Here is an 18,471-nt window from a genome sequence, read left to right as displayed (position 1 = left end):
GATCTAACTTTATTCATGCATTCTAAGCCTATAAACCTCTTTAGGATCCCAGATCTATCAGTTGGATGCGTTGGTTTTGAGCATAATCGTCTGAATCGTAATTGCATGCATGCGACTCGATGAGTCATTCTTCGGACTCGGCGAGTCGAGTCGCGAGTCCAAGACAGTCTTCATACCTCTAGATCAGACTCGACGAGTTGTTCATACAACTCAGCGAGTTACAGCCAGAGTGTTCATGCGTTGAAGGAGGACTCGACGAGTTGTTCATACAACTCAGCGAGTCAGATGCAGATTGACTGAGTGATAGCATTGAAGGGGAACTCGTCGAGTCTATGCCAAACTCGACGAGTAGTAGCGAACAGAAGCAAGGAAGTGAGGGTGAGGACTCGACGAGTTGGTGACCCAACTCGACGAGTCAGGTCAACTATATGTTGACTTTGACCAATAGGGTTGACTTTAACCAAGGGTAAAATAGTCATTTTACCCTCAATATAGTTATCAATATTTGATTCAGTGTGTTATGGAAATTGTAGCCAGGGAGATACCGGAGTAGCAGCAGACAGTTTCCAGAGCAGTTCATTCACCAGCCAATTTACGAGGTGAGTTTCCTTCCAGTAGGAACGGGTTTAAGGCCACAATGCCGGCCCGTTTAGCTAGTAGTAGTTTCCGGATTTTGGTCCGATGCAATTTTTAGTATGTTTGATGCCTTCGTGGCTCAGACAGGATTTATGTGTTATGTGTTCCGGGCTACGGCCTGATGCATATGCAATTTATGTGTTCATGCTAGTTGATATGTCATGCCATGCTATGTTATGCTTAGTTTCCGGACTTCGGTCCGATGCAGTTAGATCCGGACTTCGGTCCGATGCAGGGGATAAGGTCCCAGTCAGTTCCGGACTTCGGTCCGATGCAGTTTCCGGACTTTTCTCCAATGCAGATGGCAAGGCCTTGGTTAGTTCCGGACTTCGGTCCGATGTAGTGGGCAAAGCCCAGTATGTGTTATATGTATTTGTATGGTATGTGGTACTTTAGGGGAGCTCACTAAGCTTTGTGCTTACAGTTTCAGTTTTGGTTTCAGGTACTTCCGCAAGTAAAGGGAAGAGCTCGGGATGATGACATCGCACACACCACAGCTTCAGCTTCATTCCTGGGAGTTTTGTTCAGATACTTAGTTATGATTTGATATAGTTTTTGAGATGAGACTTTTATTATGACTTTTGAGATACCCGAGTATGGTTTTATTATATGACATTCAGTGTTATGACTTTTATTATTATTTAAAAACAAAATTTTTGGGTCGTATTTTTGGAATGTTTCACATGTACACTCATCATAATCCCCTGTTAGGTCACTTTCCCATTAAGTGATTAATACCCAACTCTAGAAGCTACAATCACAGATCTAAGTCCTCATTAATGTCTTAATCCAGAAAGTCGACTACTTGGTGGCTTGTAACCCACCAACAAAGCCCAAACTTGAAATGTAACAACATAATTCCATGGAAATGGCTCGATCTCAGACATGAACCCATTAAGACATTCAAGATTGAGACTTTACTGCTTACGGGACCCTTTTAGCTCTAAGGGTGGCAACCCTATGCTCAAACACGAGTTTTCATCATAAAGGTCCATTCTTGGGACCAAAACAACTCCAAAACCACACTACACTATATCTAATCATTCTTAAGTAAAGTTATGAACTTTATACCTCCCAAGAGTTCCAAATGATGATGCTATTCCAGATCTATAAGCTCCAACTTCCCAAGTTCTTCCTTGCCAACTTCCTCTTTTCTTCTTCTAAGCTTACACCACCAAAATGAGCTTCTTGAAGTCAAAATCACCCACGGATGAAAAGATGAGGCGTAGAGGCTAGGGTTTGAACCATTTATGTTCTTTATATAGTGACTTACCCTAAAAGTTAGGGTTTCTGGACACTGGATGTACACCAAAAACACCTGCAACCTTATGACCTTATACGTTGGGCGTACTAATGCGCTGGCCACCTTGCATGCACGGTCCTTTCTTGCCATCTTTCTCCCTTAAGGACCAATATTGCCAATAACTTCAAAGTGTTATAACTCCTTCGTTCCAAGTCCGTTTCCGACGAACTTTATATCCACGAAAAGGTGGTGAGAAGCCATACGCTTCTAGCGACACATCCCGACCCAAAAACCTCTCGAATAAAACTTCAAGACCCATAAAAGACCAAAACACCCCTAGCCTTGGCCTCTGAAATCCATAAACGAATATTTTCAAAACAGGGTGTTACACAAGCCTAACTCGATGCGACCCTCCGGTTAATGTGTCTCGGTGGAGACCCTCCGGTCCCACAACTCGGGCAGACCCTCCAGTCCTGACTCAGTAAGCTCATAATAACAATACTCAACATAAATCACCAAGACATAATGCAAAATATCAAAATACACAGGTAAGCACATAAAACATCTCGGTTACACAAAGATACCATTCATGGTAAATATAATGAGAAGACTCACCTCATAATCAAGTAAGAAATATATTCATATAGGAATCTCGAACTAACCCCGCCTAACACATAAAATAATAATTTCAAATCAACATTTAAATCACGACTGAGTTACTCTCTCTCTCAAACTCATGGAACGGATAAAAGACCATTTTTACCAATCTACTGTTAAGTGTCTAAATAGTGTTATGGGTAGGTTGGTCGAAGCTCTACTATCATCGAATAAGTGTTAAGTGTCTAAATAGTGTTATGGGTAGGTTGGTCGAAGCTCTACTATCATCGAATAAGTGGTATTTTTTTTGGCTTAAAATAAATAAGTAATTAGGGATTATGATATTATCAACTTCGATCGTGTTGAGATAGTTTTGTAGCATCTTCGTACAAAATGATCAGGCGCCTCCAATTTCATAGCCCGGTCACACGCATCTCCTCCGTCCACCACCGCCTATTTCACTCCACCACCAGCAACCCCTCCGACTATAATACACCATGTCCTCCATCACCAGTCACCACTCCCGATCCCTTAACACCAGTCAACCCATCACATCTCCTCCGCGTCTGCACCATCCTCTACCAACAACAAGACTCGCCGGAATCAAGACTCCACACCTCTCTCTCCCGCTGCGAATTTGACCTCACCCATGAATTCTTCCTTCAAATCTGCAACAAATTCCCCTACTCCTGGAAACCCGTATACAAGTTTCACAAATTCACCCAAACCCAAACCTTCAACCACACTCCCGTCACAGTAAACAAAATGCTTGACGTCGTCGGAAAATCCAGAAACATCGACCTTTTATGGGATCTGATCAATGAAATCGGGCATAGCCGTTTGGTTACAGATAAAACGTATAAGATAGCGATTAAAACGTTGGCGTCCGCGAGGGAGATGAAGAAATGTGTCGAGTTTTTTCACGTAATGAATGGATTCGGTTACGATTATAATCTAGGAACTCTGAACAGAGTGATTGAGACTTTATGTGGGTGTAAACTTGCTGAAGAAGCTAAACACATTGTTTTAAAATTGAAGGAATGGATTAAACCAGATGGGTTCACCTACAAGTGTTTGATTCGTGGGTTTTGTGACGTCGGTGATTTGGTTGAAGCTTCAAAGATATGGAATGTAATGGTGGATGAAGGTTTTGATGTGGATATCGATGGTGTCGAAAAGATGATGGAAACGCTTTTCAAAACAAATAGATTCGATGAAGCAATGAAGCTTTTTCAATCCATTGACGATTTAGGGCTTTCGACTTACAAGCTTGTGATTCATTGGATGTGTAAAAAGGGGAAGCTTGGTCACGCACGGAAGGTGTTCGATGAAATGCGTGAGAGAGGTATACAACCAGATTGTACAATACATGGTTCATTAATTTATGGGTTTTTAAGCAACGGTAGAATCCGTGAAGCTTATAACATTGCCGAATCAATTGAGAGACCCGATATAAGTGTTTACCATGGTTTAATCAAAGGACTCTTGAGATTAAAAAAGGCAAATGAAGCAACAAATGTGTTTAGGGAGATGATAAGGAGAGGGTGTGAGCCTACAATGCACACATATGTAATGCTATTGCAAGGGCATTTAGGTAAAAGAGGGCGAAAAGGAGATGACCCATTGATTAATTTTGACACGATTTTTGTTGGTGGGTTAGTTAAGGCTGGGAAGTCGTTGGAAGCTAGTAAATATGTTGAGAGAGTGATGAATCGAGGAGTTGAAGTGCCTAGATTTGATTATAATAAATTCTTGCATTATTATTCCAACGAAGAAGGTGTTGTTATGTTTGAGGTGATGTCGAAGAAATTAAGAGAAGTTGGTTTGTTTGATTTAGGTGACATATTTGAAAGATATGGTCAGAAAATGGCCACTAGGGAGAAACGAAGAGAAAGAGATAGATGAAATTCACAAACTGTAACATGATATAACCAACACTTGCATTTAATTTAACATTCACGTTTCTTACAAAACGTAGGTCTGATTACAAAAAAAAAAATTAAAGAAACATGGGGAAAGTTAAAAAAATCAAAACTTTGTGTAATCTACAGCTTACAATATCGTGATTGTTGCGTGGAATGTGAATGGTGTTGAATAAATAATAATTACCGGAGTTTGTTTTATACAGAATAAAAATTAAAAAAGTAAAACCTTATTTTTTCAGAAATGGCTTTTGACAAACGAGCAACCTTTGGTCGCTGCCATTTTCCACATCGATTACTCTTGCTTCCCATCGTATTTGTGTAGCAATTGTACGCGCGTCTTCAATAGGCCCCACTTTATCTAAGAGAACAACCCATCCCTGTGAAAAATATAAATGTTTATTTCATATCAGTTAAAATTGGGAGTTTGAAGGTAAAAAAAATAAAAAAATAACCTCAGGGCGTAGAATTCGGTCCATTTCCAGAAGTAAGTTTGTGGTGCTACATTTCTTTGATATAAGGTCTGAGAGGAGCCCATTTGCATGAAGCATGTCGTATGTTCGTGGATAAGTAGGAAAGGGTTCGCACCTATTTTCAATCACAAGGAAATTAAACAGGGGTAATTTAGTTAATTTCATTTGCTGAATTTTTGAAGTTTTTTTCATCCTTGTAATGGACGCTAGCGTCAACACTGTTGCATTCATTCCAGGGATGAAAAGGGTCACGGAAGATTCTTTGAGGGACAAAAAATGTAGAAAATTCAAGACAGGGATCATATGCGTAATTTTCAGCAAACCAAGTTCAGAACTGCAGTTTACTCACGTAGTCACATGGCGATGGGACTGGGAGTGATGATGGTTTTCTGATAATTTTATTTGATTTGTTTTTTTGCAAAAAACAAAGTGGTACTGGCACCTTTTTTTGTCCTTCAAATCACTATCATAACGGATCCAATATATGGTCTATTTTAAAATTCGTCCAATCTCAGAAAATGTATATACAAAATATCATAAAAAGTTATAAAAAAACACTTCGCTTTTTTTAGGGTTTTTTTTTTTTCTAAAATCTGTGACATTTCCTTATTTGGAAAAGAAATCATGCTAAATTGATTATTTTCAAGAGTCGAATGAAGCTAATTATATTTACCAGTCATGAAGAACGCCTGCGAAACCTTGATCGAGAATAAGAGGGAGTGAATTTTGAGCCCTAATTGGAACAACATTCATCACCCAAACTGATTTTCCCGCTTCCAAAAACGCAGCGTTTAAACCTCCGTAACGTGCGTTCATATCCATCACATTTCTAATCATGTTATAAGGAGGTAACGGATCTTCATCCCCTGGTCTTTTAGGATGATCGGAAAAAATTAACGGCGTGAGTAACGACCAGTAATTTCTCAAAGCTGATCTTGAAGATTCAAAGTCTTGATACAATTCATCCTGCTCAACACCTGCATAAACAAACATGGATCAATACTTGCTCAACACGTGTCAAGAATAAAAGTTACAGAAAAAAATACTCTCCATGAATCCGAAGCTCATCAGGGGTAATTTGGGAATTTGAAGATCTATTCTGGATGGGAATCCACCGTTTGCTGGATGTCCCTGTTACGCAAGATTCAAGTGGCTGATAATACGATTGAATATCAAAATCTTCATGTTCTTCGTTGCAAACAGGAATGGCGCCATGTGTGCTATGATATTTCAAACCAAATAAATGTCAATAAATCGTATATCGACAAATATGGAAAAGGGTAAATACGGAATTATAGGAAAAAAAAAGTCTCACTTAGATGAGTAGCATTGGGGATCGCTAGTTTTCTGCCAGATGAAAGTTTCTTCTTGCTGACCAATTAGTGTCCAACAGATTTTTTGTGTGAACTCTTCAATTGGGCTTCCTTTTTCCATATTTAATGAAGTTCTATGTAATACAAAGTATCCTCCAGGTTTTAGTATCCGATCAGCTTCAATAAGAAACATTCCATCTGATTCATGAAAACAGTAGTAGCACATTAAAAAAAAAAAATAATAATTTTCATAAATCATAATCTATAATCATGCCAGAAGTGATTTAATTTTAAACTACCTTTCTTGTCCCATAGAACACCACATTGTGCACAGTGGATCATGTCATATGACAAAGATGGAAATGGAAGTTTTCTTGAAATGAAGTTGCCAATAATTGCAGGAAGACCTCTTTCAAGAGATAACTGAACTTGACTACCAGTTAACTCATATGCAGCCATACAAACAGCCATTAGTTTTAATGATAATAAATGAGCCCCAAAGCTTCCAAAACCACAACCAATATCAAGCACTGTGTGCACCTGTTGATAACAACATTAGAAATTGCATTACATCATAAAAGGAAATTAAGATAAACTTATGAATTATCAATCATATGGTTAACAAACACTTACACCAGCTTGATGAAATTCTGCATCACTTCCTAATCCTATCATCTCTGCAACTTGTCTCGAATGATCTTTGACACCATCAAATAACAATCCATCATCTGAGTGAAAAGAAATTTGGTTCTCTTCAAGCAGCATTAACCTGTTAGAAGAAGATTAAGGAAAAGATGTGAATGAGGATTGAGGATTTGAGAATTTGGGTTAATCCTGATTGAAATTAAAGAATAATTACCTTTTTGTCATGCTTCCAGAAGAAAGAAACTGATCTTTGGTTATCTTCACATTTGCATTCCATATCACGTCTCTACCAACTGGCCAACTCAAGGGACTTTTATAGTCTCGTGGAGGACGAACCAAACAGTATGGTTGATCTTGTGACACTTCACAATGCCTATCAAACTCTTCTCCATCTTTAAATCCAGCTAACAGATTTGCAGACACATTATAGCAAGGAACATAGTCTTCTCTTTCCCTTCCACATAACCTAATCTCTTTCAGATCATTATTTTCAGATGCAAAGCTCTTTAACTCCAAAAATTCGCTTGTTTCTTGCTCCTTTAATCTTCTATAGTTTGTATAAACTTCTGGTTTTACACTAGTGGTGACAGAGTCAAAAGCACCAGAAGAAGATGAACCTAACAAAGCAATAAGCACAAAAACACTAACAAGACACAAGAGTAGCCAGTTTAATGGTGGTCTAGTGCCAGAAAATATGGAAAGCTTATTCAACAAAGGAATTCTCATATCCAGATTCTGCAACCAACTTAAAGTTCCGCCTTAAATTTCCACCAATTACGAAACCAGTAACCTATCATAACATAAAAGCTGCTGGAAATTCAACTGTAAAACAGCTAATTTCCAATGCTTATGGAAATTCCAGTGTCTTTGTTAATCGGTTGAAGATCACGACATCTAACTGCAAAATCGCATGCCAGAAAACCATCCAAATCGCAATAAAAAGGTAAATAGATCGAGCAACCAATCACGTTTGAGATTTCTTAAATTATCAATGAATTCCACCAGAAATATCTTCAGATCAACCTGCAATAAATCAGAAACAACAAAACAACAAAACAGAATTATGCAACTGGCATCAAAATTCGAGCTCAGTTCATACAATTTCGACGGATCTGATCCAATACAAACAAAAAAAAGGCAATCAATCAATAGAAATGAAACACGTCGCTCAATGTAAGTAACAGATAGTTTGCACATCAATCCCAAAATCTTTACAAGCATAATTGAGTAGCTACCGTATTAATTAGGGTTTTGGGCAATTACTCAGGGCGTTGAGGAGAATTGTATGCCTGGACTTTATCAGCTTTTGGAAGACAAAGGTCACTAACAGTTCTGATTCACAATTGACGAGTAGAGAGAGAAAGACAGAGCAGCTCTTTTTGAGAGAGAAACCCGCAATTACAGTTTATCGATTTTTTTTTTTTATCTAAATTTCCAGATTTATAGGTGCGTTAGTAAAAGGAATTAAAACACACAGATCTAGTCAAAGCAGAATTTATTGTTTTTATTTTTATTTTTATTTTTATTTTTATTTTTTATTTTTTATTTTTTGGGTTTTATTTGTGGTATAAGAGTGTGATTCAATTTTTTTTTTTTCAGACTAAGTAAAAAAATATATCAAACAGTTCGATAATAAAAAAAAGTATTGAACATTGAAAATAAAATATAAATTCGGGAGCTTCTTCTAATGATTAGTCTTCAAAGATAGTTTTTCTCAAGGTAATCATGAATCGATATATAAAAAATATATCAAACAGTTCGATAATAATAAATAAAAAAAAAGTATTGAAAATTGAAAATAAAATATAAATTCGGGAACTTCTTCTAATGATTAGTCTTCAAAGATAGTTTTCTCAAGGTGATATATATATATATATATATATATATATATATATATATATATATATATATATATATATATATATATATATATATATATATATATATATATATATATATATATATAATACTTTTGGTATTCCTTTTAATCAATTCTACTTTTTTAGACGTATACCTTTTTTTTTCTATGAAAAATGACATGTTGATGTATTTTGATCTCAAAAAATAGTGATCAAGTAATTCTTTTTGTCGAATAATGGAGTCGGTGGGTAAAATGATTGGGGTATGAATTTCATTATAAGAATAAATATTTATATTACAAAAAGGAAATTTTGTTTTACTTGATAGTCCATGGATAAAAAGAAAAAAAGTATTTGCCTTTTGATTATTTTAGTGATGGGTTCAGTAATTTTAACATGGGGATCTACCACTATTCTATTTGTTGAATTTAATATTATATTATTTAACTATAAAATAATTAGATTTATACTGGAGTATAAATGTATAATCGACATCTGGTACTACATTGTTTCGGAATAACGGAATAACGGTAATAAGACATCTTTATAAAAGGAAATATTTATATTTGTCGACGACGAAGCATTAGTTTACTTTTTTCATAAGATAAATATCAAAATAACATGAAATGATTATTGGACTTTATTTTTCTTATCTGTTACGTCAACAAAAAGGATTTGTATATTACATCTTATTTTTCTTAAAGTTGTATAAAGTATGTTATTTTAATTGAATTATCCGATAGATGAACGAATTAATGTTAACATCGAAGAAATCGTTAAGTCAGTAAATATTGAAAAAATATAGTTTACAAATTAAAAAAAAAAAAAATTGTTGAGTAGTTATCAAATCTGATAGCTTATTTACCGGATGACAATTATTTAATTAATATGATGGTGGGTATTGTTTTTGGGTAAAAAACCATAGAAACATTTGTTAACAGAAATTATTTAAAAATACAAAAGTTGTTTTTTCTTAAAAAAATTAATAAAATGATGGGAATAATTGTTTCACGGCTTTTGCACCTTTTCTACTCTTTATTGGAGTTGGTGGCGGAGAGGATACTCATAATGTGTGTGTTTTTTATCAATACATTTTATTTTATATATAATTGAGTTGATTATATGGTATGTTTCTTGAAAGTAGTTATAACTTATAAGCATTAGTTAGAAATTGGTAGATGTGGTAGCTACAATCTTTAACCTCTAAATAGTATATCATTTATTCACATAAAATATTTGATAAAATAGTTATAAACTTTTAAAAAAATATAAAATAACATAAAACATAAAATCTAAAAAGCTCCTAAAAACTTTCAAAATTTAAAATTGAAGCTCGTACTTTCAAATAAATCTTATTTCTTTAATTCAACTTGATTTTGAAAAACAAAAAATCATTAAAAACTCATTGTCAAACATACCAATTATACGGTGATTACTAGTTATCAAAGAGTGTTATATCGAATAAAATTAACCGTTTATTAAATGATACTGAAGATATTAGTTGAATATATATACCGTACAGCTATATATATATATATATATATATATATATATATATATATATATATATATATATATATATATATATATATATATATATATATATATATATATATATATATATATATATATATATGGAAAAGTGAATATACCCTTAGGGGTATATAACTTAGGTACCCAAATTCACTATACTATATCGTTTTGTATCATATATATTCATTGTAGTTGTCCAATGTTCTTATAATTCAACTTTTAACTTGATTTACTTCCAAGATTTTTATCAATTTCACATTTATATTCCTTTTACATAATTTTCATTTTCAACTATACTATATATAGCCTAGTAGGTGTTCGGAAAAAAGATGTGATGTAAGAGGAAGATAATAATGAAATTTCGAAAATTTTGAAAGTAAATCAAGTCAAGGGTTGAAGTTTAAGAACATTATAATGAATATATTAAACAAAATGACGTATTATAATGAGTTTGGTACCTAAGCTTACATACCCTTAAGGGTATATTCACTTTTCCCATATATATATATATATATATATATATATATATATATATATATATATATATATATATATATATATATATATATATATAAAAGACAAATTTAATTTAATTTTTATGGCAATATTAGATATATTTATACACGTGTTCGTTGACAACTAAACATCAGCTCTAATACCATATTTAAGAAGTGTGATTTAGTTATGTTTAGAGCTTGTATATAAACAGATTATAATGATGAAATTAAATAATGAGAGAAATAATTTCATCTTTCTGTGAACTCAAATATGGTATCAGAGTTGATGCTCTCGTCTGTGTCACACTCTGTTCTTCCAATTCATTTGATTTCATGACCATTTGATCTTTCCGCATCTAGATCATTTGATTTTTTGTTTCGATTGATTTTTTTCTTCAATCTTCATGTTTACATTTCATTGATTTTCATTCTTTGATTTTCATTTGGTTGAATCTCTGTTTTTTTTTCTTCGATCATGTCTGGAGAATATGTTCATCCGACTCAAACTAGCAATAATATGGATCAAAATTCTGCAAATGATCCATATTATTTGCATCATTCTGACAATCGAGGATTAGTTCTTGTCTCACAAGTTCTCACCGGCAACAATTATGCTTCGTGGCTTCTCAATTCCATTTCCAAAGAGATATCGACTTCTGTGATCTATCTCAATACAGCTGAAGCAATCTGGAAGGAACTCAAGGAAATATTCCAACAAAGACAAATTTAATTTATTTTTTATGGCAATATATCTTAAAAGATTCCTTATTCTTCAAAATATCCACATATTTTGTAAGGACGATTGTGTAATTCTCTAGTTTTGCATGAAAATGTTTAAACAAAAAGCTAAGAATGTGTTTGATTGTGAAAAATTTTCTAGCTTTGCATGAAAATTTTTAAATGAAAATAAAATTTTTGAAAACGTGTTTAGCTGATTTAGTTTTCAAAAAATTTCCAAGAAAATGAATTTTTTATGTTTTCAAAATTGTATGTAAATTAGAAAAATGATTTTTACAAAATTTTAAAGTATTCAAAATTTCAAAGTTGAAAAATGAAAACTCCACCGGTTCTAACCAAAAGCGTTTTCTAAAATTTTCATTGAAAACTGATAATGAAAACTCAATTCTATTATCTGAAAACATTTTGTTGGAAAATGAAAACAAATTTCTACAACCAAACGCACCTTAATGGTAGTTTTCCAATTTTCTATAAAAATTTTCCAAGAAAAAGGGAAATTTTGAAAACGATTTTGGTTCGTTTAGTTTTCTAAAGTTTTCTAAGAAAATAAAATTTTACAGTTTTTTAAGTTGTATGTAAATTAGAAAAAACAAGTTTTATAGTTTTTCTAAGTTTTCCAAATTTCTAAGATGGAAATGAAAACTCCACCGTTTCCAACCAAACACATTTTCTAATATTTTCGTTGAAAATCGAAAATGAAAACTCAACTCTATTTTCTGAAAACATTTTCTTAGAAAATGAAAATAGTTTTCCACGACCAAACGCACCTTACAGTTTTGTATCTTTTAGGTTTCACATTTGAGTTAGTTTGAAATTCTTAATTGAAAAAAAAAATGTCATTTTGTCCCTGTTACTTTTTATAGTAGCCACTACCAAATTGGTTTTGTGCCTATTTATACGTGTTGTTTCTATAGTTTTAAATGTAAAATACTTGAGATTTCTTTAATTGGGATGAAATTTCATGTGTCTATTTGGAAGATCAAATATCCATATTCATTTGTATATATAGTTTCAATGTAGAATATACAATTATGTTCTTGTCTGAGTTGTCATTCAATCAAGTGCTACCATCCGATCAAGAAAAAAATGATGCGTGTGTGTGGGTTTTAGGCCATTGACCCAAAACATTTTATCTTAGAGAGTGTTTCGTGAGTCGGTGTACCTATGTCTTAATGTTTAGATGTCCTGCAAGATGATAGAAAAACTAAGAAACAACTTAATGGTTAAGCTATATCGACATTGCCATCAAACAAAGAAGAAGTGACATGCAACTAAAAGATGGCATGAGGGACAAGAAACAACTTGATCGTTCTAATTAGAGTAGATAATGATTTAGGTTTGGTAGATAAAAGATATGGGGTGCAAGATCCAAAGATCCCAACAAAAATGTATATTTTTGTTCGATGACAATTTAGATGAAAGTAGATACTCGTTTCCTAGGTATTTGAAAAAGGTGTTAGATTGTTATGGAATATATGACCGTTGTATTCAATAAATAGGATGTTTTTCATGAGTTATTTGATCAATCCAAATGGTGAAAAATTAAAAGAGTTTATTGTTTTACTTTTTATATAAATAAGAAGTTGTTAAGGTTTCGGTTAGCAACAAACTCTTCATAGTTAGTGGTAGTAAAGAATGCCACTATTTGTGGTCTTTAGGGGTAACTTATCTCGACTTCAACACACGTGAAAGATGATTGTTGATTTGTTGTGGCTTCCATGTCCCTTTTTGACGAATTCCAGAAGCGGGCGTGAATATATATATATATATATATATATATATATATATATATATATATATATATATATATATATATGGGTTAAGTTCAAATGAGAACACTATTTTATGTTATTATTCTACTATGAATTTTGTATATATACAACGATATGATATTATTCATCAACAAATATACGAACAATCACATATTAATATTCACGTTAAAATTTTGTATGTACAAGTTTTTAATCATACTGCTCAAAATATATATATTTGAAGTGTTTAAATGACTTGATATATTAACAAAGATATTTAAATTCAGCTTCAAAGGTTTTAGAAATCTACTAATAACAATTGATTATACTTTATATAGTAAACATTAATCCTTAATAAATATCATTTAATTAATCAATCTATGTTTCAAAGGTACCAAATGGTGGATCTCACAGCCTCTTCTTTGTCTTCGATGTTGATTTTAAAAAGATAAATTAGATCACAAGTAATGTTTGATGTGACCAAATGTCGTCTTTCGGAAATATTAATATATTTCACTTATTCATAGAATCTGACATCATATGTATAATTTTTTTTTCTTCCATGGTCCGTATTTAATGGTAGTTTTAGATAAAAGTTTTTTTTTTTTTTTTTTTTTTTTTTTTTTTTAAATTCTAGATATGATCCGCAAAATAAGAGGTAAACAAAAATTAATTATATAAAAAAAAGAGGTAAACTAAATATCCGGGGACTATAAAGAATTTGCTTTTAAATACTACAAGTTTGTAACAAATAGAAGTTTAAATAAATAAATTATTTAAAATTTAAAAGAGTTTTTCTAAAATTCTACATTATTATACTTCAACTAAATCCATACATACACTAAGAAAAATAGTATGGACGTCTTAAATGATTATCATCATATTAATCGTATTGGTATTCAATATAAATTTTTTGCAAAGATCTTGGCTTTGAGATTAACAAAAGTTATTAATCTATAGTTAGCGGTGAACAATCGGCGTTTATAAAGCATCGACAAATTTTAGACGACTCCCTAATAGTGAATGAATTGATTGATTGGTATAGAAAGAAAAAGAAAAAGTTGATGCTTTCTCAAAATAGATTTTGAAAAATCCTATCTAGATACTATGTTACATTTTATGAATTTCGGGGAAAAATGACGTACATGGATTAGAGCTTGCTTAATTTCGTCTAGGACTTCTATTATTGTTAATGGAAGTCCTACTAATAGTGGTCTTCGTTAGGGAGATCTGTTGTCTTAATTTTTTTTTTAATTGTAGTAATGGAAGACCTTCATATAACAATGGATGATGCAAAAGAAGTTGACTTATTTTCTGATGTGAAGGTCGGAAATGGTAGCCTTTCATCTTTTTTACGCTGATGGTGCTATCTTCCTTGGTGATCGGGTAAAATGTAATATTAGCAATAATATTAGAATTTTACATTGCTTTTACTTAGTTTTGGGGTTGAAGGTTAATATGAACAAATCGAAACTTTATGGGGTATCCGTTCCTTTTGAAGAAGTTGAACAATATGCTTACCTGGTTGGTTGTAAAGCTGATAAATTTCCTTCTACTTACTTGGGTTTCCTTGGTCAAAATATGTCTAGATTGATTGGATGGAAAGAGATAAAGGAAAATTTCACAAAAAAACTTCCTAAAAAGAAAGTACACATGCTTTTTATTGGAGGAAGGTGGTTGCTTTTGAAATCGAATTTGGGTCCTTTGTGTATTTTTTATGCTTCACAAAAAAATTTCCTAAAAAAAGTATATATGCTTTTTATTGGAGGAAGGTTGTTGCTTTTGAAATCGAATTTGGGTCCTTTAGGTATTTTTTTTATATGTCTTTGTTTTTAGTGCCAGTTCAAGGTGCTAAAAATTTAAAAGCTCTTCTAAATCAATTCTTTTGGGGTGGTACTAATAATAATAATCGAAAATTACACTAGATAGCTTAGTATAAAGTTTTGGTGGATTAGAAACATGGTGGCTTGGATATTGGAAGCTTGGTTTTCTTAAATTTTTCTTTACTCAAGATACGGCGATGATGGTTTTATACTGAACAAAATGCTCTTTGGGTTCAAGTTATTAAGCAATTATATGGTGGTAATAGAGGTTTTGATCAAGCTAAAAGTACTTGGCGTTGTGGAGGTTTGTGGGCTAGAACACTTACCTCGGTGTTTTACCTTCATGTAAAAGGTGTTGTGGTGAATTCAATCCTTTAAAGGATTGTTGAGAATGAAAGGAATACTTTTTTTTTGGAAGCAAAGTTGGATTGGTGATAGTACTTTAGAGAAACGTTTCTCTAGATTATTTCAACTCAACTTTGATAAAGTTTATCTAATTAAAAAAACACATGAAAGATGGGGTATTTTATTGGAATTGGAGGCGTCCTTTAAGGGGTGGCAGCGAAATGTTTCAATACATGAGTTTAATTGATTCTTTAGCGGTGGTGAATCTCGATGCTAAAAGTGTAGATGGGTGTGGGTGATCGGTGAGGATTGTGCTTTTACGACGAGTGCTATTAGAAGATGGATTGATGATATTAACCTTCCAAATTTGGGTTTGGTGACTAGATGAATGTTTTTTCTTCCTAGGACGGTGGATATTTTGATTTGGCGGGTTTTAAGAGAGACTTCCAACTCTCCTCAATCTTTTGAAATTGAGGTTAGAGGCTTCTTCTATTATGTGCCCCATTTGTGAATTGGAGGTTGAACATTTAGATCATTTATTACTCAAATATAAGGTTGGTGCGAGTTCATGTACTTGTTGGGTTAAAACCCCTTTGAACTCTTTGTAATTCACATTCTAGCTCTTTCTAGTTCGTGTTTTTTTTTTTTTTTTTTTTTTTTTTTATATCTTTGGCTGTTTTTAAAAAATTCATACATACACCATAACAAAGTATATTTAGGGTTAATATGATAAACGATCTTATATACAATGCTTTTTTTTTTCTTCAGATTCAATATCAATTATATTTTTTCTTAAAATTTTGTATTTTTACATTGTTTTTCGATCTGTCCATTTTAGTAGTTTTTACGAAAAAGTTTTTTTTTTTTTGTCAAATGTAAGAGTTTTTATTTTTTGAATAAAAAAACATGAGGGTTTTTTTTCCCTTTTTGTTTTTGGAAAAAACAAAAAAAATCAAGAAAAAAATGAATTTGTTGTTTTTCAATAAAAAAAACTTAATACAAGAACTTTTATGATATTAAACTTTTTTTTAAAAGATTCATTCAATATAACATCAAAAAAATTTATAGTAAAAAAATTTATTTTTAAACAATAAACCCATACAACGAGTTGTTCCAAAACCAATCAAAGTGAGTACATCATTTAAACATCAGAGTAAAAATCATAAATAGTCAATGTGGAAAACTCTAGAGGATGTTGTAAAGTCACGTCAGACCCTTACCTTTGGAACCAGAAGTATTTGAAACCATAAACATAAAATTGTAAACAGAAAGTTTAGTGAGTTCCCTAAAATACCACGTCTCATACATGGAATAAAGAATAAAATGTGCCAACAATAGTCTTACAATTACTGTCATGCCATGAATCGTATCATGGACTTTCCTTGCCAAGTTGGGGGCCAAAACCTAACTCTTACAAACAAGTCTAAGAGTCACCTCCTGGTGTAACATGCAAGTATCACAATGACAACTAGTATCCTACATATAACTGCTAGGGTACAGACCTTGGTTTTGCATACAAAGTTTCAGAAGCCACATCCATGTATTTTATACAATTTTCAGGGGCCACCATGTAACATCCCAAAATTTAAGGGCAAAATTTTCATTTTTGTTATAAGAAAACCTTTAGTAACTTTGTTCCAGACATTGAAAACATTTTAGTTAAAACAAGTATCAAAGTCTAATTCCAAAGATCACATAATGCAGAATAACATGGGTGAATGCGCTGCAATCGTCCCGAGCTCCTTTTTTCTTGAAAACTGAAGATACCTAAAACCAAAACTATAAACTGTAAACACAAAGCTTAGTGAGTTCCCCAAATACCTCACACCATACATACCAACTGGGCCATACATTCTAAACAAACCGTGAGCCATATATATCAAACATATCCATAATCAAGTAAGTTGTTATGTGCCAAACATAGTCTTGCCATTATGCCATAGGCCACGCGTGGTCTTTCTTGCCAACCATGGGTCCACCCCCTCGATCTTACAGACAAGTGCCAAGAGCCACCTCCTGGTCTTCCATGCAAGCATCACAAAGACAACTAGCATACATACTACTCTACTTAGCTAATCGGCATATAGTATGTCAGGAGCCACATCTTGGTCTTTCATACATAATAACATACAACGTGCCAGGAGCCACCTCTTGGTCTTTCATACATATTGCCTAGAGCTAACCCTCGGGTCTTCCTACCATACATAATAACATAATGTGTGCCAGGAGCCGCTTTCTGGTCTTTCATGCATAATGCTTAGGGCTAACCCCCGGGTCTTCGTATCATACATAAACTAAATGGGTCGACATTGGTGCCTTAGACCCATACAAACGGTGAGGAGACTCACCTTACAAGCTGACTACAAAACCCTGCGAATGAACCTTTTGCTGCTAGTTGGGGGATCCCCGAACTGCTGGTCTTTCAACTCCCTGAACTACCATTACCCACAACGACAATAAATCCAAATCAATAATCCTCCTTAGGGTAAAATGACCATTTTACCCCTAGTCTAGTTTAGTCAATATCTAAGGCCCAAAGCCATAATACAAAAGGTCCAACACTAGGTAGGCTTTCCAAGCCTACTAGTGGCCCACTAATGGCCCAATCTGCCAAATTGGGCCCAATCCCTCTAATGGGCCTTACCTTAAGCCCAAAGCCAAATCAATAATCCTCCTTAGGGTAAAATGACCATTTTACCCCTAGTCTAGTTTAGTCAATATCTAAGGCCCAAAGCTATAATACAAAAGGTCCAACACTAGGTAGGCTTTCCAAGCCTACTAGTGGCCCACTAATGGCCCAATCTACCAAATTGGGCCCAATCCCTCTAATGGGCCTTACCTTAAGCCCAAATATATTCTTGGCCCAAAACATTTGACTTATGATGGCCCACTAAGGCCCAAAGACCTAAAGTCCACTACCTGGCCCAACCCAAGGCCCAAAACACACCAAGCCCATAACTGATGAGTATGCGGGTCGTACTTTTCTATACTCTAAGCGTACTAGCTGAAGGTGGTGTCCGTTGCGCGTACCTACACGTACGCCGAACGTACTCCTCTGCCAACCTAATTTTCCTATTAAGTGCTTAATACTCCATT

General features: G+C 33.4%; 2 protein-coding genes across 3 annotated transcripts; one reads left to right on the top strand and one right to left on the bottom strand.

The window, feature by feature from the left end:
* The first annotated feature begins 2,803 nt into the window (after positions 1-2,803).
* On the top strand, positions 2,804-4,684 carry LOC145036476 (Pentatricopeptide repeat (PPR) superfamily protein). The gene has a single exon (XM_078984935.1). It carries the CDS (start codon positions 2,870-2,872, stop codon positions 4,379-4,381), a length of 1,512 nt encoding a protein of 503 aa, XP_078841061.1. The 5' UTR covers positions 2,804-2,869; the 3' UTR covers positions 4,382-4,684.
* Positions 4,400-8,250, bottom strand: LOC145036475 (putative methyltransferase PMT5). Of its 2 annotated transcripts, none has more exons than XM_078984933.1 (9): positions 8,065-8,250; positions 7,044-7,852; positions 6,818-6,953; positions 6,484-6,724; positions 6,187-6,382; positions 5,923-6,091; positions 5,545-5,849; positions 4,854-4,986; positions 4,400-4,778 (listed from the first exon to the last, which is right to left on the bottom strand). In XM_078984933.1, exons 2-9 carry the CDS (start codon positions 7,553-7,555, stop codon positions 4,629-4,631), a joined length of 1,842 nt encoding a protein of 613 aa, XP_078841059.1. In that variant the 5' UTR covers positions 7,556-7,852; positions 8,065-8,250; the 3' UTR covers positions 4,400-4,628. The 2 variants fall into 2 exon arrangements, with proteins under 2 accessions (XP_078841059.1, XP_078841060.1); XM_078984934.1 differs by having other exon boundaries at positions 8,093-8,249.
* Between the last annotated feature and the right edge of the window lie 10,221 nt (positions 8,251-18,471).

This window comes from Lactuca saligna, chromosome 3, assembly GCF_052625555.1.
Source record: "Lactuca saligna cultivar CGN05327 chromosome 3, ASM5262555v1, whole genome shotgun sequence".
Classification (NCBI taxonomy): domain Eukaryota; kingdom Viridiplantae; phylum Streptophyta; class Magnoliopsida; order Asterales; family Asteraceae; genus Lactuca; species Lactuca saligna.
This window is presented reverse-complemented; position numbering and strand designations above follow the sequence as displayed.

What these genes read in the sequence shown, in the direction of transcription:
- LOC145036475 (XM_078984933.1), bottom strand. Translation starts at nt 7,555, where the DNA reads ATGAGAATTCCTTTGTTGAATAAGCTTTCCATATTTTCTGGCACTAGA. An exon ending in CAGAATTTCATCAAGCTGGT is followed by an intron (nt 6,725 to 6,817) that starts GTAAGTGTTTGT and finishes TGTTATCAACAG; the next exon opens with GTGCACACAGTGCTTGATAT. An exon ending in ACCGAATTCTACGCCCTGAG is followed by an intron (nt 4,779 to 4,853) that starts GTTATTTTTTTA and finishes TATTTTTCACAG; the next exon opens with GGATGGGTTGTTCTCTTAGA.
- LOC145036476 (XM_078984935.1), top strand. Translation starts at nt 2,870, where the DNA reads ATGATCAGGCGCCTCCAATTTCATAGCCCGGTCACACGCATCTCCTCC.